The sequence below is a fragment of the Hemibagrus wyckioides genome, linkage group LG25, assembly GCF_019097595.1.
Source record: "Hemibagrus wyckioides isolate EC202008001 linkage group LG25, SWU_Hwy_1.0, whole genome shotgun sequence".
NCBI lineage: Eukaryota > Metazoa > Chordata > Actinopteri > Siluriformes > Bagridae > Hemibagrus > Hemibagrus wyckioides.
The window spans coordinates 1,569,262-1,590,441 of NC_080734.1; the positions used below are offsets into that span (position 1 = coordinate 1,569,262).

The following is a 21,180-nucleotide window of genomic DNA, read 5'->3' on the forward strand; positions in this document are numbered from 1 at the left end:
AACTTCACTGGCAACTTCCTCTTTCAGGCCCCAGTGATATCCCAATTCACAATGTCATGCCTTTTCATCAAATCATCTGTCAAAGCCATTACTTTATCAAGGTCATTTTCTTCATTCCTGAATGTAGTGTAGCTGTTCTTAAGTCCTTCGATTAGATCAATGCAATCTGTTACAGATATAGTGGCAGACTGCAAGCCCTTAGTGGCATAGTCACGCGTTTCAAACAACTTGTTGAACGTTACATGTAGGTAACAGAAATTTTTTTGTTTGCATTTGTTGCAGTGTGAGTTAGCCTCAAGTTTTGTATGGCTTGAGCTTTCAGAAAATTCAGCAAGAGTCTCCAATATAGGACCCAAAAGTGTCAGCACTTTACTCACTGCACTTGACCACGAGTTCCATCGGACATCACAGGACCTCTGTAGCTCCAAAATCGTTTTCCCTGGCCGCAGCTGTTGCTGGATTTGCATAAATCTAGCATGTCTATGTGATCCCGTCATGAAACTATGCAAGTTGTTAATGACATCAAAAAATGTTGATATGCAAGGGGACACCTTTGATGCTGTGCACAGGACGAGGTTAAGGCGGTGAGAATTACAATGCACATATACTGCGTGAGGAAATGTTTTCTTTAAAATCACATGCACCCCTCCTTTATTGCCGGACATAACCGACGCCCCATCAAACCCAAATCCAATGCACAAAGCTGGATCCAACTCCATTGGTTCCAATACTTCCAGGATCTTTGCTGATATACCACTTGCGCTCATGTCCCCTGTCTCTACAAACCCCACAGCCCTTTCCTTCAACTGGCCTTTATGTATGTATCGGATACATACTGCCACAAGCTCTTTTTTTGATAAGTCTTTACATTCATCTTCTAAAATTGCATAGTATGTGTCTGTCTCATCATGCAAATTCACCTTTATTTTGCGGATAATAAATGATGCTGCGATTTCCAGTATTTCATTTTGGATATTAGGCCTAGTGAGTTTTGCGTTTCTAGGCAGTTCGTCCAGTCGTTTTTTCATTTATGGATGATACCTGGAGATCAGTTGAAATAATTCTAAGAAGTTGCCTTTGTTCAGTGCCTCTTCGTTTTCACGATGCCCATGCAAGGGAATGTCTTGTTTTGCACAAAACAAAATGAGGTCTATTACAACTTTCATGCGTTCTCTATTCCTTTCCACAAACGAAATTTTGACAGCATCTTTCTGCAGCTGTTTAATTATATTTCCCCGATCTGGTTTGTGGCTTTGTCTGTATCCTCCAGACCTGCCCTGCGCCGTAGCATGTGCCCTGCTAGCCTCGTGTTTAACACAACACTGGAAAAGATGCTTCAAGTCTCTAAAGCCATTTTTTATAAATCGGCTCTCAGTGGCTTCTACAGGGAAATGGTGACATGGTTTACAAAACACAGTATCTCTCGAAACTCTAGCCAAGGGAACTTTTCATACCACCGGACAGTAAAACTTCTTTCTTTGCCTGCTATACTGGTGCCTGGAAATGAACTGAGTTTAGGCTGTGTAGCAAGGTCATCATCAATAGTTGACAAGTCGGATGGGGCTGTTATGTCCTCCGTACTAGCCATAGGCTTAGCCAAGTCTGAAACAATGAATGCACATAACGCTGCTATAGTAAATTATGATTAATTCACTTTTATTGTTGTGTGTTTGTATGTATTAATTGAAGACACTGTATGTACCTGTACACTGGCGTGTAGGGGAGGTACATGCTGGTGATGGAGTAATAGGTAAATGAACAGAGCTGTTCAGCTCCTCACTACTTGAAATTGATGGCCCCTGAATATCTGTATTATCTTCCTCTTCTGGCTGCAGATGACGTCTTTTTAATACAAACTTTCGCAATTTGCTCTGTTTCATTTTAATTTAACGTGCAAGTAAAGTTCAGGGACCCTCTGTGAAATGTGTTTGGTGTGGAGGGAGAGGGGCAGCATGAGTGTATAGATGTTTCATTCATCCTCGAAGCCAGAGGGTGCTCTCGTGCAGAAAGTACAAAAGTTGACTCATAGAAGTAACGTATGACCTGACGTGCCAAAAACACTAGTATGCGCCAAGGCATGTATAAATTCATCCAGCGATCGCTGTAGTCAAAGCAATATTTTCTGTAGCAAGGAACTGAGTGGGTGGGTCTGACTGACAGGCCCACCCATAGCTACGCGACTGGTGTGTGTGTGTGTGTGTGTGTGTGTGTGTGTGTGTGTGTGTGTGTGTGTGTGTGTGTGTGTGTGAGAGAGAGAGAGAGTTCCATTTTATACTCCACCTTTGAGAAAGTAAATCAGGTCAAACCAGTTTAAAAGGCTAGTGCCACTTTGGTTTGCTGGATAAAACACAGTGAGTAAATTTCCATTTTTTTATAAGTATGTAAAAGGGTATAAAACCTGTATATATTTATAAAAATGTTAGAATTTGTCTCTAAATGAAGACTGAATTTAGCACTTAATGAATAGATAGCATTATAAGTGAACAGACACAGAGTCAGATTTTGTGTTTTATCTTTGTGTGACTTGAAGAAACATAAAGACACATGACACAATAAGGTACACTGTATAATATATAATGTAAAATGTACGCTGTAGCATTCTCTTAACTGTAACACAAGGAGATTAGGTTATTAATTACTGTAATTACTATACTTTACTTACTTTAGATTTTGATCCAAACTCTCTCTCTCTCTCTCTCTCTCTCTCTCTCTCTCTCTCTATATATATATATATATATATATATATATATATATATATATATATATATATATACACACTATATTGCCAAAAGTATTCGCTCATCTGCCTTGACTCGCATATGAACTTAAGTGACATCCCATTCCTAATCCATAGGGTTCAATATGACGTCGGTCCACCCTTTGCAGCTATAACAGCTTCAACTCTTCTGGGAAGGCTGTCTACAAGGTTTAGGAGTGTGTTTATGGGAATTTTTGACCATTCTTCCAGAAGCGCATTTGTCAGGTCACACACTGATGTTGGACGAGAAGGTCTGGCTCTCAGTCTCCGCTCTAATTCATCCCAAAGGTGTTCTATCGGGTTGAGGTCAGGACTCTGTGCAGGCCAGTCAAGTTCCTCCACACCAGACTCTGTCATCCATGTCTTTATGGACCTTGCTTTGGTCACTGGTGCACAGTCATGTTGGAAGAGGAAGGGGCCAGCTCCAAACTGTTCCCACAAAGTTGGGAGCATGGAATTGTCCAAAATGTCTTGGTATGCTGAAGCATTCAGAGTTCCTTTCACTGGAACTAAGGGGCCAAGCCCAGCTCCTGAAAAACAACCCCACACCATAATCCCCCTCCACCAAACTTTACACTTGGCACAATGCAGTCAGACAAGTACCGTTCTCCTGGCAACCGCCAAACCCAGACTCGTCCATCAGATTGCCAGATGGAGAAGCGCGTTTTGGTCACTCCAGAGAACGCGTCTCCACTGCTCTAGAGTCCAGTGGCGGCGTGCTTTACACCACTGCATCCGACGCTTTGCATTGCACTTGGTGATGTATGGCTTGGATGCAGCTGCTCGGCCATGGAAACCCATTCCATGAAGCTCTCTGCGCACTGTTCTTGAGCTAATCTGAAGGCCACATGAAGTTTGGAGGTCTGTAGCGATTGACTCTGCAGAAAGTTGGCGACCTCTTTGCACTATGCGCCTCAGCATCCGCTGACCCCGCTCCGTCAGTTTACGTGGCCTACCACTTCGTGGCTGAGTTGCTGTCGTTCCCAAACACTTCCACGTTCTTATAATACAGCTGACAGTTGACTGTGGAATATTTAGGAGCGAGGAAATTTCACGACTGGATTTGTTGCACAGGTGGCATCCTATCACAGTTCCACACTGGAATTCACTGAGCTCCTGAGAGCGACCCATTCTTTCACAAATGTTTGTAAAAACAGTCTGCATGCCTAGGTGCTTGATTTTATACACCTGTGGCCATGGAAGTGATTGGAACACCTGATTCTGATTATTTGAATGGGTGAGTGAATACTTTTGGCAATATAGTGTATATATATATATATATATATATATATATATATAATACACTAGTCACAACAAGTTAAGAATATTTGGCTTTTGGGTGAAATTTATGGAAAATGTAAAAAGTTCACGCTACAGGCTGACGCAGTACAGTACACACTACTGCTGAGGCATGGCATTCCACTCTTCTTGAAGGGCGGCCCTCAGGTCATTGAGGTTCTGGGGTGCAGGGTTACGAGCCTCTACACGGCGACTCGGCTGATCCCAGAGGTTTTCTATGGGACTCAGGTCTGGAGAAAGTGCAGGCCACTCCATTTGAGGAACCCCAGCCTCCAGCAGCCGTTCCATAATGATGCGACCTCGATGAGCTGGAGCATTGTCATCCATGAAGATGAAATTAGGCCTGTGTTGTTCATGCAGGGGCACAATGACTGGATTAATGATGTTATTCAGGGAGTATTGGCTTGTCACTGTACCATTCACAAGATGTAGGGCAGTTCTGTATTGAGTAGACACACCTGCCCAGACTCAACCACTAATCTACCGCTTACATGTGGGAAAAGTTTGTCTAAATGCTATCCTCAATTTAAGTAGAATGAGAATGTTTTTAATGTAACTCTAACTGAAGCATAGAATTGAATGTCTTATGTGTTCAAACAGGTTTGTCTAGAAATGGAAAAAAAACTGTACAAGATAAACTGTCCATAAACTGTACACAAATTGGTGATCGCCTCAGTCCCCAAATTTCATATGAAAATGGCGGCAGACTTCGGCTCTTCCCTGTCTTTCAGCGGGCTCTTCAATCCGCAGACCGGATTTTTGTGTGTGTGTGTGTGTGTGATCAGGAAGAACTTTGGCTTGTTCAGTTCTCAAATGTTATACACATCTATGCAATACAGTGGAATGCTGCAATTAGTTTACCATCATACCCTGTTAGTCAAACCTTTATTTCAATGAATGAATGAATTTATTTTTTAATTTTTTTACTATTATACCCTCATTGGGGTATAATAGAATGAAAAATCCTTAAATGAAAATCCTAGAATCGTCCCTGAACACACAGATAATCTCTTCCCATCGTTAGCTTAACAATAAAATGCATTCAATTCTGAATGAATTCTGAATTTAATTTGTATAGTATTATTAACAATAGACACTGCAGCAACAAAGCAGCTTCACAGGAATATAAAAATTCAAATTATAAATGATAACATTTTAAAATGTATTGAAATAATGTGTATTTACTGTGCACTGATTCATTATCACAGATTACCCCCTCATTATATGATTCAGTTCAGGAGATCTGAGCCATGAAAAGCTTTCTTGAGTTTTCCTTCTAATGTTTTTCTTGTAATGTTTCCTGGTACAGAAATCAAATCATGTAATGCTTCAGTACAGTTTGCAGAGGAGCTGCTCAGTGTTCCTCCCTCCATACTTATTGAGGGTGTGGTGTTGCTTTTATCTGCATTCTCTTTTTGAGTGTCTGCTGGTTTCTCTTTTACTCTCCTAATCTTTAATCTGACAGTGTAATGTGATATCTTGTGTGGTTCACATGTCCAGGGACGATTAGTTGTTGTTCTATCAATTTTACTTCATTATAAACTGCTGTAGAAAGGACATTATTAAAATCTACGTTATTTACAGTCCAGTGTCATCTGAATGAGGACGGGTTCGCTTATGAGCCTGGTTCCTTTTAAGGTTTCTACCTCATATCATCTAAAAAAAAATAGTAAGGATAAAGTCCTCTGTCCTGAAAATGTCAGAACACTTTGGAAAAACTAACTACATAACACATTTTTAATTTAGTTCATTATTAGTGAATGAGCTGTTACTATAGAAACATAAGATTCAAGATTCAAGAAGCTTTATTGTCATTTGAACCACATATAGCTGACGCAGTACAGAGTGAAATGAAACACCGTTTCTCCAGGACCTGGTGCTACATAAACATACATCATAAAGATCAAACATGAAAAAAACACCAACACAGAGCTAGGACAGAAGTTTTGTCCTAGACACATAAAGTGCAAAGTGTGCAGCTAGGTGCAAATAGAGCAAAGACAAGACAGTGCAGAAACAATAAGTACAAAAGAAAAAGACAACACAAATACAAGACACTTAGCGCTAAAAAAGAAACAGAACATATGTAGTGAAATGTAAAAAATGAGATGGAATAAAAATGAAATGATGTACAGAGTAGCTGCGGTTGAGGTAGTGCAAATAGAAATTGGCATAAACATAAATATAAACATAGCATAATAAAATAATAACAGGGTTTGAGTGCAATAAATAGTGAACAATATAAGTTGTGTGTGTGTCCACACAGGTGAAAGAGAATGTGTGTGTGTGTGTGAGAGAGAGAGAGAGAGAGAGAGAGAGAGAGAGAGAGACATAGTTTTGCACAGTTCAGTTCTCTTTAGTGTTGTACAGTCCTGTGTGTGTGAGAGAGAGAGAGAGAGAGAGTTTTTTTTGCAATTCAGTCCTGGGTGTTGAGAAGCCTGATGGCTTGAGGAAAGAAGCTGTTCAACAGTCTGGTTGTGAGGCCCGAATGCTCTGGTACCTCTTTCCAGATGGCAGGAGGGTGAAGAGTGTGTGAGAGGGGTGTGTGGGGTGTGTGAGAGGGGTGTGTGGGGTGTGTGGGGTGTGTGTGAGGGGTGTGTAAGGGTGTGTGTGAGGGATGTGTGGGGTGTGTGTGAGGGGTATGTGGGGTGTGTAAGAGTGTGTGTGAGGGGTGAGTGTGTGTGTGTGTGTGAGGGGTGTGTGGGGTCATCCACAATGCTGTTAGCTTTGCAGATGCAGCGTGCAGTGTAAATGTCCGTGATACAGGGAAGAGAGACTCCGATGATCTTCTCAGCTGCAATTCCCAAACCAGGCAGTGATGCAGCTGCTCAGGACGCTCTCAATGGTCCCTCTGTAGAACACAGTCAGGATGGGGGGAGGGAGATGGGCTTTTCTCAGCCTCCTCAGGAAGTAGAGGTGCTGCTGGGCTTTCTTGGTGATGGAGCTGGTGTTGAGTGACCAGGTGAAGTTTTCTGCCAGATGAACACCAAGGAATTTGGTGCTCTTGATCTCCACAGAGGAGCCATCGATGAACATCGGAGGATGGTCACTCTGTGCTCTCCTGAAGTCAACAACCATCTCTTTAGTCTTGTCGGCGTTCAGGGAGAGGTTGTTAGCTCTACACCATGCTGTTAGCCGCTGCACCTCCTCTCTGTATGCTGACTCGTTGTTCTTGCTGATGAGACCCACCACGGTCGTGTCATTGGTGAACTTAATGATGTGGTTGGATCTGTGCATTGCTGCACAGTCGTGAGTCAGCAGAGTGAACAGCAGTGGACTGAGCACACAGCCCTGAGGAGCTCCAGTGCTCAGAGTGGTGGTGCTGGAGATACTGTTCCCGATCCGGACTGACTGAGGTCTCCCAGTCAGGAAATCCAGGATCCAGTTGCAGAGAGAGGTACCATGTATGAGGAATAGAGCAGATTGTGCTTCCCTCAGGGTGTTACACTGCACCGGGTCACAGTATGAGCAGCAGTTAGGACGCTTTTAGACTGACACTATTGACGGAAATAGTTGAATCTCTGACATTGAGCTGTTTTTGTCTGGTGCAGTTACACACTGTGGCCAGCAGGTGTCTCAGCATGTGAGCGGATTACCTCAGGACACACCGGTTTAACTGTGAAAGTGAAACAGTGGCGCTATTTCAAGACGAACGGAGGAATTACTCTGGGAGAAAAAACAGTAAGTGTAGGTTTATTTAAAAGTACAATACATTAATGTTATAAATGTACACGATATGAAGAAGAGTGTTGCTGTATTTTAATGAAATATTAATGTATATAGTTAATTTTGTGACTTTTTCCCCGGATATTTCTCAGTAAGTGAACTGCGTCATCACACTGGGTTATATAACCACACAGAGACTGTGTGTTCTGTGTGTGTTAGTAACATAACTCTGTGTTTTATTAGATTTATTACCATCATAGTCATTACACTACAGACTGGTTGTTGAATAAAACAGTAAAGCTTCACTTTAATTCATCTTCAAACCTGTAAAGATCAGTTAGAGCACTAGAGCTTTCTTCATAAAGAGAAATCGACACAGAAACAGGAAGTGACGTTTAGCTCCATCTGACCCGAGAGAAACAGGAGCACAGCGCGGGTCAGATATACAGCTGTGTTATTTATCTACACTAACTCAACATTTCAGTGGATTTAACTCAGCTTTTAGGAATACTATCATTTTTATGGAGTCAATTTAATGCCACATATATCCGCAAAAATTATTGGTTGCAAAAGAAAATAAAGTTTTGCAAACGAAAAATGAAATTTGCAAGAAAATAAGAAGTTTTGCAAAACAAAAATAAAGAGTTGCAAAATATAAATAACTTAAATTTATTTGCAAGTCTGCTTTTATTTTGCGTTTCAGTGAAATGTCAGTTTACGATACCGTTTACTCTTTGTGCTTCACGTTTTTTTTGCATTTGACTTCCCGGCACTGTTTTGACATGGGGGTGGAGTCAAGGTATTGGGGCGTGGTAAGCAGGCCCGGAAAGGCCTTCTTCGAACCTACATCATCAGCTGAAAACTCAAATCACAACAAATGAAGTTAACAGAACAGAGGCCTATGTTTGGATTTATCGTTTCCTTTTATAGCACTTACGTTAAAATGAGTATTGTTTTGTTTATGTCCATAGATTTTATTTACAACCGCGGTGAAGTTTGATATTCGGACATTAGACATTTGGACATTAGACATTAAGAAGCGGTATTTTAGGGACCGTCCACAAATTTCTGTTGGAATGAAGTGTTGTACTTGTTCCTTACCTGGATACATTCCCCGGTTATTCTAATTTCTTCTTGAATATACATATGCCATGCATACCCATAGTATTAATTATGTATCCTGTAATTTGCAATGATTTATTTATTTTTTAATTAACAAATCACTCCTTCAATACCTTCATGTGACCCTGTGACCCCAAACTAGTACCAAAATAATCTACTTGGAAACGCCCACGAGGTACACCTGTTTGTATCCCAAAACATGTCTTCACTGATTTGTTTATTTTCTTCATTTTAATTCCTTTCTTATTTAAATAAACATCTTTTTTCCCCTCACGATTAAACTCAGTATTTTAGTGTTATGACCCAGTGGTCTTCTAAAACACACAAGCAGCATTTCCATTTTTTTTCTGGCTGTTTGAAACTGCAAAGTTTCCATTCCCCACATAATTTAATATACAGTATCTCATATTAATATCTATCTATCTATCTATCTATCTATCTATCTATCGATAGATAGATATTAATATTAAATACATCAAATCTATCTATCATAGATAGACTTGATATACCGTATTGTTCCGAATATAAAACAATATTTTTTTCATGGAAATACATCTCAGTAAACGATGTAGTCTGATATTCGAAATCTAGCCAAATACAGGTAAATGAGTTCCCCAGGACTGAAGAAACCTGATAAATTACGGTCGTTTATAGTGCAAGGACTGCATGATGGCGAGTGACTGTCCAGAAAAAAGCAGTTCAAAAGTCGGTCAAGTAAACCAGCAACTGAGGAGAGCTTATGATGCAAATTTTAAACTCATGGTGATAAATGCAGCCAAGTCATCTAACAACTGTCAAGCAGCCAAGAAATATGGCTTGTCAGAATGTAATGTCAGGAGATGGCGAGCCCAGAAAGATAGTCTAAGAAATGCTAATAGTCAAAGAAAAGCTTACCGCAGCCCTAAAAGCGGCTGCTTCGAAGAAATTGACAGGCAAGTGTGTCAGTATGTAACTGAAAAAAGAAATGAGGGGCTACCCATAACCAGAGCCGTCATCCAGTTGAAGGCACTGGAAATCGCAAAAGAGCTGGGCATACCCCCCACTGAGTTCAAAGGTAGCCTTGGATGGTGCAGAAGAATGATGCGGCGCAATGGATTAGCATTACGACGTAGAACGAGTCTTGCCCAGCGCTTGCCCTCTGACTTCACGGAGAAACTGCTTGCTTTTCAGTGCTGTGTGATCAGTTTAAGGAAAAAAACACTCATATCCCCTGGATCCAATCAGTAATGCAGATCAAGTGACCGTCATGCTAGCGTGTCTCGCTGACGGGACCAAACTTCCCCCGTACTTGATTTTAAAGCGCAAGACGGTACCCAAAGAGGCAATACCCGCTGGAATTATCGTTCATGCTCAGAAAAAAGGCTGGATGGAGACTGAGCTTGTGGTGGACTGGCTTAAAGTGGTGTGCGGCAGACTATGTGTGGCACTCAGAAATAAGAGGAACATGCTAATTTTGGATGCTTTCCGTGGACATGTGACTCCGCCGGTCAAAAAGCAACTGAGTGCAATGAACAGTGACCTCGTCATCATACCAAAGGGGGTGACAAGTCAGATACAGGTGCTGGATGTTGTGGTTAACAAGCTATTCAAAGATAGTCTGCGCAAGAGATACACAGAGTGGCTGCTGTCTGACAATCACACACTCACACCATCCGGAAAAATTCAAAAGCGGTAAGTCTGCTCTGTGATTGGATACTCCAGGCATGGGCTGCAGTTCCCCCCCAGAGCATCATCAATGACTTCAAAAGATGCTGCATCTCAAATGCTTTGGATGGGCATGAGGATGACATTCTGTGGGAGGAGCTGGTGGAGCCACAGCCACAGAGTGATGAGTGAGAGTGAACCCAGTGAGGCAGAGGACCTCAGTGAGGAATAGACTGACTGACATGAATGACATGATGATTTGAGGTGCCAAGTTTGGCAAGTTAAACAGTTCATTGCACTACTGATTATTGCTGTACTGTTTGTTGCAGTATGTTTATTGCACTATTATTAATTACACTTTGTTATCCAATCACGCCTGTTATTTTTTCTCTCTAAGGCAGACTTCTACTGTTAATGAAGTATTGGTAGGCTATGTATTTTTTCACAATGAGATACACAGCCTGACTGTTATAAATTCCAGATGGACTGCAGGTTACATGTTATGCCAGATGAAAATTATTTTCAAATTAAAGAATTTTCTTTATAAAAGACAAGAGTTGGTCTTCAAAATGCATTTTTCCAAAAGGTACACTTTGAAAAGGGAGGGTCGTCTTATAATCTTATAAACGTCTTATATTCGGGACAATACGGTAGATAGACTCTTTGTTTTGCAAAACTTATTTTTTTTCTCACAAATTTCATTTTTTCGTTTGCAAAACTTTATTTTCTTTTGCAACACATACATTTTTTTGAGGATATATGTGGCATTGAAATGACTCCATATATTTATACATTTAAACATATACAGAAACACAGCAGGTGTTGTGCTGCACACACACACTAATACAAAACATCAACTTATTTAGACGTCTTGATCTTGCTCTACTTGTCTCAGTACGGTTAAATGTGACAGAGAGATCCTTTTCAAATGAAAGCTGAATACGGACAGTGTTTGTACTCCAAGAAAAGAACAATTCACAGTTTATGCTCCCAAAGTTGTGCAAAGGTAAAAGGTGTGATGAGTCTTGTCCATGCCATGTCCTAAGATCCATAATATATGTGAAGAACATGTCTTCATTTTAGAATGGAGGTGGGCTATAGGATAGGATAAGATACAGTTCAGCTCTTAGCTGAATAGCCTTGCCTGGATAAAATCATGAATAAATAATAAGTTAACATTTAAACAAATCAATGGAAATACATTCATTATATTTCAGAGACATTTGAAGTTCTTTGGGTGGGCCTGGTCCCCTGATGCCCACCCTTGATGATGGGGTGTGGATTTTATGTGTAAAAAAGTGCATAAAAAAACCCGAAAAAACAGAATTTGTCATTGTGTAATTATTCACCTTCGCTAAATTAGTTCTGGTTCAGTTTCCATCAGTTTTTAATAACCATTGTTTGTCTTGTTTTGGGTGTGTTTGTGTGTCTGTGTTTGTTTGCATTTATGAACACAGGCTCTCCAACATGGGAAATAAACAGAGTCTCTCGACAGAATCAAACAAAAAGTCAGGCAAAAGGTGAGAGAGAAAATATATGATCATATTCAGCAACAATAAAAGATCAGACTCACTAAAGTGTGTTTACTGACTAAACTGAAAAACATCAGAAAGAACTGGTAAAGAAGTGAAAGACTGTAATAATAAATACCAAAAGAAACTACTTTAATGTCTGTGTGTGTTTCAGTCTTACAGAGAAAAGGTCAGACTCACCAGAACCCAGCTGTGTCTCCATGAAGAGTGACGTCTCGATGGATCCTCCATTGCACTTTAGAGGCGGAGTCCCTCCTACTGATCTGAGGTAAAGATGATAAAGATTAAATAAGACTCTCTTTATGTCATTCAAACTCCTACATTAAAAGCTTGTGTGTTCATGAAGAGCGGTCAGCTAACAGGTCATCCACTTATATTCAATAATGTCTTCTGTTAATATTTATTTATGAACAGAAATCTAGCCATGGGGTCACAGTCCAGTGTCTTCTGTGCCGGTCCCAAGCCCGGATAAATAGAGAGGGTTGTGTCAGGAAGGGCATCCGGCGTGAAACATTGCCAAATTTAACCATGCAAATCATCAGTACTCTGAATTTCATACCGGATCGGTCGAGGATATAGCTCAGTTCAGCTCTTAGCTGAATAGCCTTGCCTGGATAAAGTCATAAATAAATTATAAGTTAACATTTAAATAAAGCACTGGAAATACATTCAATATATTTCAGAGACATTTGAAGTTCTTTGGGTGGGCCTGGTCCCCTGATGCCCACCCTTGATGATGGGGTGTGGATTTTATATCCTGAATCTACACAAAGTTACTCACAATATTAACGTGTAAAAAAGTGCAAAAAAAAACAGAATTTGTCTTCCTCTTCTTCTTCTTCTTCTTTTCCTTCTTCTTTTTCTTTGGGCTTTTCCCTTCAGGGGTCTCCACAGTGAATCATCTCTCTCCACCTATCCCTATCTTCTGCATCCTCAACACTTACACCCACTAGCTTCATATCTTCATTTATTACATCTATATACCTCCTCTTTGGTCTTCCTCTTTTCCTCCTGCCTGGCAGCTCAATGTCCAACATTCTCCTACCAATATACTCACTCTCCCTCCTCTGGACATGTCCAAACCATCTTAATCTGGCCACCCTAATTTTGTCCCCCAAACGTCCAACATGAGCTATCTCTCTGATGTACTCTTTCCTAATCCTGTCCAACCTTGTCACTCCCAAAGAGAACCTCAACATCTTCAGCTCTGCTACCTCCAGCTCTGACTCCTGTCTCTGTCTCAGTGACACTGTCTCCAAACCATACAGCATGGCTGGTCTCACCACTGTCTTGTACACCTTCCCCCAGACACCTTTCTCCACCCATTCCAACCTGCCTGCACTCGCTTCTTTACCTCTTTCCCACACTCTCCATTACTCTGGACTGTTGACCCCAAGTACTTAAACTCCTGTCCCTTCTTCACCTCTTCACCCTGTAATCTTACTGTTCCACTTCCCTCCCTGTCATTCACACACATGTACTCAGTTTTACTACGACTGACTTTCATTCCTCTTCTCTCCAGTGCAAACATCCACCTCTCCATGTTTTCCTCCACCTGCTCCCTGTTCTCACTACAGATCACAATGTCATCTGCAAACATCATTGTCCAAAGAGACTCCTGTCTGACCTCCTCTGACAACTGGTCCATCAGCATAGCAAACAGGAAGGGGCTCAGAGCCGATCCCTGATGCAGTCCCACCTCCACTTTGAACTCCTCTGTCTGACCTACAGCACACCTCACCACTGTCCTGCTCCTCTCATACATGTCCTGCACCACTCTGACATACTTCTCTGCTACTCCTGACTTCCTCATACAGTACCACAGCTCTTCTCTTGGCACCCTGTCATACGCTTTCTCCAAGTCTACAAACACACAGTGCAGCTCTCTCTGACCATCCCTATACTTCTCCATCAACATTCTCAGAGCAAAAATTGCATCTGTTGTGCTCTTTCTGGACATGAAGCCATACTGCTGCTCACAAATTTCCACTACCTTCCTTAACCTAGCTTCCACTACTCTTTCCCATAGCTTCATTGTATGGCTCATCAACTTTATCCCCCTATAGTTGCTGCAACTCTGCACATAACCCTTATTCTTAAAGATCGGCACTAATACACTTCTTCTCCATTCCTCAGGCATCTTCTCACTCTCTAAAACCCTGTTAAACAGACTAGTTAAAAATTCCACTGCTGCCTCTCCTAGACACTTCCAGACCTCCACCGGGATGTCGTCAGGACCAACTGCCTTTCCATTTTTCATCCTCTTCAAAGCCTTCCTGACTTCATCCTTTCTAATCTTATCTACTTCCTGTTCCACAGAGTTCACCCCTTCTACTCTTTTTTCCCTCTCATTTTCCTCATTCATCAGCTCTTCAAAGTTCTCCTTCCATCTCCTCTGTACACTCTCCTCACTTGTGAGCACCTTTCCATCTCTATCCTTAATAACTCTAACTTGCCTCACATCCTTCCCATCTCGATCCCTCTGCCTAGCTAACCTGTACAAGTCCTCCTCTCCTTTTCTAGTGTCTAACCTAGTGTACAACTCATCATACGCCTTCTGCTTGGCCTTAGACCCCTCCCTCTTCACTCTGTGCTGTAACTCCTTGTATTCCTGTCTATTCTCTTCAGTCCTGTCCATGTCCCACTTCTTCTTGGCTAACCTCTTCCTCTGAATACTATCTTGAACTTCCTCATTCCACCACCAAGTCTCCTTATCTTCTTTCCTCCTTCCAGATGACACACCCAGCACCTTTCTTCCTGTCTCCCTGATCACTTCTGCTGTAGTTTCCCAGTCATCTGGCAGCACTACCTGACCACCCAGAGCCTGCCTCAACTTCTGTCTAAATTCCTTACAACATTCCTCCTTTTTCAGCTTCCACCACTTGGTTTTCTTCTCCATCTCTATCTTTGACCTCTGCTTACAGACCATCAGATTCATCCTACACACCACCATCCTGTACTGTCTGGCTACACTCTCTCCCACTACCACTTTACAGTCACTAATCTCTTTCAGATTGCCTCTTCTACATAGGATGTAGTCTACCTGTGTGCTCCTACCTCCACTCTTGTAAGTCACTCTATGCTCCGCCCTCTTCTGAAAATAAGTGTTACAGCAGCCATGTCCATCCTCTTAGCAGAGTCCACTACCATCTGTCCTTCAAGGTTCCTTTCCTTAACTCCAAACTTGCCCATCACCTCCTCATCACCTGTGTTCCCCTCACCAACATGTCCATTAAAATCTGCTCCTATCACCACTCTCTCCCCCGTGGGAATACTCTCTATCACCTCATCTAATTCACTCCAGAATCTCTCTTTCTCCTCTAACTCACAACCTACCTGTGGGGCATAACCACTAACAACATTTAACATCACCCCATCAACCTCTAACTTCAGACTCCTGTCTGACAGGGTGATGAGTCAAAAAAAAAAAAAAACAGAATTTGTCATTGTCTGATTATTCACCTTCGCTAAATTAGTTCTGGTTCAGTTATCCATCAGTTTTTAATAACCATTGTTTGTCTTGTTTTGGGTGTGTTTGTGTGTCTGTGTTTGTTTGCATTTTTGAACACAGGCTCTCCAACATGGGAAATAAACAGAGTCTCTCGACAGAATCAAACAAAAAGTCAGGCAAAAGGTGAGAGAGAAAATATATGATCATATTCAGCAACAATAAAAGATCAGACTCACTAAAGTGTGTTTACTGACTAAACTGAAAAACATCAGAAAGAACTGGTAAAGAAGTGAAAGACTGTAATAATAAATACCAAAAGAAACTACTTTAATGTCTGTGTGTGTTTCAGTCTTACAGAGAAAAGGTCAGACTCACCAGAACCCAGCTGTGTCTCCATGAAGAGTGACGTCTCGATGGATCCTCCATTGCACTTTAGAGGCGGAGTCCCTCCTACTGATCTGAGGTAAAGATGATAAAGATTAAATAAGACTCTCTTTATGTCATTCAAACTCCTACATTAAAAGCTTGTGTGTTCATGAAGAGCGGTCAGCTAACAGGTCATCCACTTATATTCAATAATGTCTTCTGTTAATATTTATTTATGAACAGAAATCTAGCCATGGGAGTCACAGTCCAGTGTCTTCTGTGCCGGTCCCAAGCCCGGATAAATAGAGAGGGTTGCGTCAGGAAGGGCATCCGTCGTAAAACAATGCCAAATTTAACCATGCAAATCATCAGTACTCTGAATTTCATACCGGATTGGTCGAGGATATAGCTCAGTTCAGCTCTTAGCTGAATAGCCTTGCCTGGATAAAGTCATAAATAAATTATAAGTTAACATTTAAATAAAGCACTGGAAATACATTCATTATATTTCAGAGACATTTGAAGTTCTTTGGGTGGGCCTGGTCCCCTGATGCCCACCCTTGATGATGGGGTGTGGATTTTATATCCTGAATCTACACAAAGTTACTCACAATATTAACGTGTAAAAAGTGCAAAAAACAAAACAAAACAAAACAGAATTTGTCATTGTGTAATTATTCACCTTCGCTAAATTAGTTCTGGTTCAGTTATCCATCAGTTTTTAATAACCATTGTTTGTCTTGTTTTGGGTGTGTTTGTGTGTCTGTGTTTGTTTGCATTTATGAACACAGGCTCTCCAACATGGGAAATAAACAGAGTCTCTCGACAGAATCAAACAAAAAGTCAGGCAAAAGGTGAGAGAGAAAATATATGATCATATTCAGCAACAATAAAAGATCAGACTCACTAAAGTGTGTTTACTGACTAAACTGAAAAACATCAGAAAGAACTGGTAAAGAAGTGAAAGACTGTAATAATAAATACCAAAAGAAACTACTTTAATGTCTGTGTGTGTTTCAGTCTTACAGAGAAAAGGTCAGACTCACCAGAACCCAGCTGTGTCTCCATGAAGAGTGACGTCTCGATGGATCCTCCATTGCACTTTAGAGGCGGAGTCCCTCCTACTGATCTGAGGTAAAGATGATAAAGATTAAATAAGACTCTCTTTATGTCATTCAAACTCCTACATTAAAAGCTTGTGTGTTCATGAAGAGCGGTCAGCTAACAGGTCATCCACTTATATTCAATAATGTCTTCTGTTAATATTTATTTATGAACAGAAATCTAGCCATGGGGGTCATAGTCCAGTGTCTTCTGTGCCGGTCCCAAGCCCGGATAAATAGAGAGGGTTGTGTCAGGAAGGGCATCCGGCGTGAAACATTGCCAAATTTAACCATGCGAATCGTCAGTACTCTGAATTTCATACCAGATCGGTCAAGCCCTGGGTTAACAATGACTGCTATCGGCGCCGTTGACCTACAGGGCACTGGTGGAAATTGGGCTACTGTTGGTTGAAGAAGTAGAGGAGGGAGGAGAGTGCGTAGACAGAAAGAGAAGAGGAAAGGTAAGAGTGTAGGACTGAGAATAGGAACTCTGAATGTTGGTACTATGACAGGGAAAGGTAGAGAGCTGGCTGATATGATGGAGAGAAGGAAGGTGGATATACTGTGTGTACAGGAGACCAGGTGGAAGGGGAGCAAGGCTCGTAGTATAGGAGCAGGATTCAAGCTGTTTTATTATGGTGTGGATAGTAAGAGAAATGGGGTACGTGTGGTCCTGAAGGAGGAGTTTGTGAGGAATGTTCTGGAGGTGATGAGAGTGTCAGACAGAGTGACGAGTCTGAGGTTAGAGGTTGAAGGGGTGATGTTGAATGTTGTTAGTGGTTATGCCCCACAGGTAGGTTGTGAGTTAGAGGAGAAAGAGAGATTCTGGGGTGAATTAGATGAGGTGATAGAGACTATTCCCATGGGTGAGAGAGTGGTGATAGGAGCAGATTTTAATGGTGGTGAGGGGAACACAGGTGATGAGGAGGTGATGAATGAGCTGATGAATGAGGAAAATGAGAGGGAAAAGAGTAGAAGGGGTGAACTCTGTGGAACAGGAAGTAGATAAGATTAGAAAGGATGAAGTCAGGAAGGCTTTGAAGAGGATGAAAAGTGGAAAGGCAGCTGGTCCTGACGACATCCCGGTGGAGGTCTGGAAGTGTCTAGGAGAGGCAGCCGTGGAATTTTTAGCTAGTTTGTTTAACAGGGTTTTGGAGAGTGAGAAGATGCCTGAGGAATGGAGAAGTGTATTGGTGCAGATTTTTTAGAATAAGGGTGACATACAGAGTTGCAGCAACTATAGAGGGATAAAGTTGATGAGCCATACAATGAAGCTATGGGAAAGAGTAGTGGAAGCTAGGTTAAGGAAGGTAGTGGAAATTTGTGAGCAGCAGTATGGCTTCATGCCCAGAAAGAGCACAACAGATGCAATTTTTGCTCTGAGAATGTTGATGGAGAAGTATAGGGATGGTCAGAGAGAGCTGCACTGTGTGTTTGTAGACTTGGAGAAAGCGTATGACAGGGTGCCAAGAGAAGAGCTGTGGTACTGTATGAGGAAGTCAGGAGTAGCAGAGAAGTATGTCAGAGTGGTGCAGGACATGTATGAGAGGAGCAGGACAGTGGTGAGGTGTGCTGTAGGTCAGACAGAGGAGTTCAGAGTGGAGGTGGGACTGCATCAGGGATCGGCTCTGAGCCCCTTCCTGTTTACTATGGTGATGGACCAGTTGTCAGAGGAGGTCAGACAGGAGTCTCCTTGGACAATGATGTTTGCAGATGACATTGTGATCTGTAGTGAGAACAGGGAGCAGGTGGAGGAAACCCTGGAGAGGTGGAGGTTTGCACTGGAGAGAAGAGGAATGAATGTCAGTGGTAGTAAGACCGAGTACATGTGTGTGAATGACAGGGAGAGAAGTGGAACAGTAAGATTACGGGGTGAAGAGGTGAAGAAGGTACAGGAGTTTAAGTACTTGGGGTCAACAGTCCAGAGTAATGGAGAGTGTGGGAAAGAGGTAAAGAAGCGAGTGCAGGCAGGTTGGAATGGGTGGAGAAAGGTGTCAGGAGTTCTGTGTGATAGAAAAATATCAGAGAGAATCAAAGGGAAGGTGTACAGGACAGTGGTGAGACCGGCCATGCTGTATGGTTTGGAGACAGTGTCACTGAGACAGAGACAGGAGTCAGAGCTGGAGGTAGCAGAGCTGAAGATGTTGAGGTTCTCTTTGGGAGTGACACGGTTGGACAGGATTAGGAACAAGTACATCAGAGGGACAGCTCATGTTGGACGTTTGGGGGACAAAGTTAGAGAGGCCAGATTAAGATGGTTTGGACATGTCCAGAGGAGGGAGAGTGAGTATATTGGTAAGAGAATGTTGGACATGGAGCTGCCAGGTAGGAGGAAAAGAGGAAGACCAAAGAGTATGTATATGGATGTAATAAATGAGGATATGAAGCTAGTGGGGGCAAGTGTTGAGGATGCAGAAGATAGGGATAGGTGGAGAGAGATGATTGACTGTGGAGACCCCTGAAGAGAAATGCTTGAAGAAGAAGAAGATTTATTCATGAACAGTACTGCAGATTTCCAAGAATGAATAGGTAATTGTGTTTTGCTGATGTCATTGCTTTTCATGGTATTTTATTCAGTGCACTGGTTTTGAGAAGAGTAACCACAGTTCCGTTGAACTTTTTTGTGCAATGACAATAAAGTCTATTCTATTCTATTCTGAAAACACACTTTCAGAGGGGGACAGAGTATTAGAAAAGATTTATTTTAATTCATTCAGTACAGTTTTATTTGTGTAGAACTTTTAACTGTGGACATTGTCACAAAGCAGCTTAATGTTCATGTTATTCCTGTTCATAATAGTGTAGGGTAGTGTAGCGGACACTTTAGTTTATTCCTTCTCTCAGTCAGTTCCCAGAGAGAGAAGTAACCTGACTCACCATTTACGTTCAGAAAACACTTTTAATTCAGTGTGTATGTTTAAATATAATTCATTTCACAGTGCTGCTACACACTTCTGTGCTGAACTATAGCAAGTCTTTTGCTTTTTTAACCCCACACCCTCCTGCACTTCCCATGCTAGCTTTTACCAGTCAGAAATCTTTTCCCAGTCAGGAACACACAGGAAGGTAGAACTGCTAACAAACCTGAGCATAATAAAGTGCCAGCACAAAGTGGTCATATAACTCTCTTGCATCATTACATTAGCTTCCAGACAAGAGCAAAACAGGACAGTAGAGTTTTTACTTTTTCAGTGGGCTAGATAAAAGATTAATTTTTTCACTCATCACTTTTTAGTTCCCATAACACTCAGTTTATGTTTTCCACAGAATTCAAGAGAACAGATCCAAAATTACCAGAATAGCACAAGCTCATCATCAGATCACCACACTGCAGACTGGTAAGGACTCAAACTCATGATTATTCCATCACTTAACCTTTAGTGGAAGAACATAGTCACTTTTGGGGTGTTTTACATCACTTTCAAATTCCAGGCACTTCTGTGAACACTGGAGTTCAGTGGATTAGACGAGTGGTCTGATGTGAAATATAATAAATATAAACCACTTTTCTAGATCATCATCACACACACACACACAAGTCAATTTTTTTATGCCTTCAAAGGACAGTTGTAACATGGTTTATAGGGACCCACATTTCCCTTTGTGCTGCAGTGTTGCTGTAAACATCGAAAAATCTATTTAAAATTGAGCAAGAAAATTTCACTTCAGATTTCTTTTACATAAAATTAAACTCTTAATATTAAAACCTGACATATAAGGGCCTGCTGGGAAACTCCCGCCTACCTCAGAAAGTGTATTCAAACCCATTATGAGGACATCAGTTTAACAATTTACAAAAAAGTCTTTAGACTGTATTAGAAGGACAGGCATGTTTAATGGTACTTGATAAAACAGAGATATACATTACTGCATGATGTATTACCAAGACAGCTGTGACTTAACAGAAGAAAGTCCTTGTACACAACCGTATAAAAACATTAAGCAATTTGTGTGAGATATTACAACTGAGAACTTAAACATAGTTCTTAACTGGCTCTGTTAAATATATAACATATCCTGGAAGTCAAAACATTCCTCTCAGTTATACCTGGCTTTACTTTTTAAAATTATTCCCCTCTTCAAGACTCTATGCACCAAAACTCTATGGACCATGGGTAGAGCACCTGTGGTTGAGACTAACCAAATGTCAAAAACATGCACCAAATAAAACTGATTTAGACAAATAATATGATAATGTTTATATAGAACAATATTTATCATTATACTTTCTTTACTGTT

The 21,180-nt window shown here is 41.3% G+C and overlaps 1 protein-coding gene across 7 annotated transcripts in view; it reads left to right on the forward strand.

Annotated features, from left to right (window-relative positions):
- Positions 1-2,075: 2,075 nt before the first annotated feature.
- LOC131345738 (NACHT, LRR and PYD domains-containing protein 3-like) overlaps positions 2,076-21,180 on the forward strand; it is a 92,359-nt gene continuing 73,254 nt past the window's right edge. For 2 of the 7 annotated variants that reach the window (XM_058378783.1, XM_058378782.1), the window contains exons 1-9: positions 2,076-2,351; positions 7,609-7,738; positions 11,947-12,009; positions 12,176-12,289; positions 15,593-15,655; positions 15,822-15,935; positions 16,630-16,692; positions 16,859-16,972; positions 20,209-20,279. In XM_058378783.1, the coding sequence (XP_058234766.1) occupies positions 11,957-12,009; positions 12,176-12,289; positions 15,593-15,655; positions 15,822-15,935; positions 16,630-16,692; positions 16,859-16,972; positions 20,209-20,279 (592 nt within the window). In that variant the 5' untranslated portion in view covers positions 2,076-2,351; positions 7,609-7,738; positions 11,947-11,956. Of the gene's footprint in view, positions 2,352-7,608; positions 7,745-11,946; positions 12,010-12,175; positions 12,290-12,903; positions 15,089-15,592; positions 15,656-15,821; positions 15,936-16,629; positions 16,693-16,858; positions 16,973-17,129; positions 19,471-20,208; positions 20,280-21,180 lie in introns of those variants that run through there. The other 5 variants (XM_058378779.1, XM_058378781.1, XM_058378780.1 and 2 more) reach the window with 5 other exon arrangements.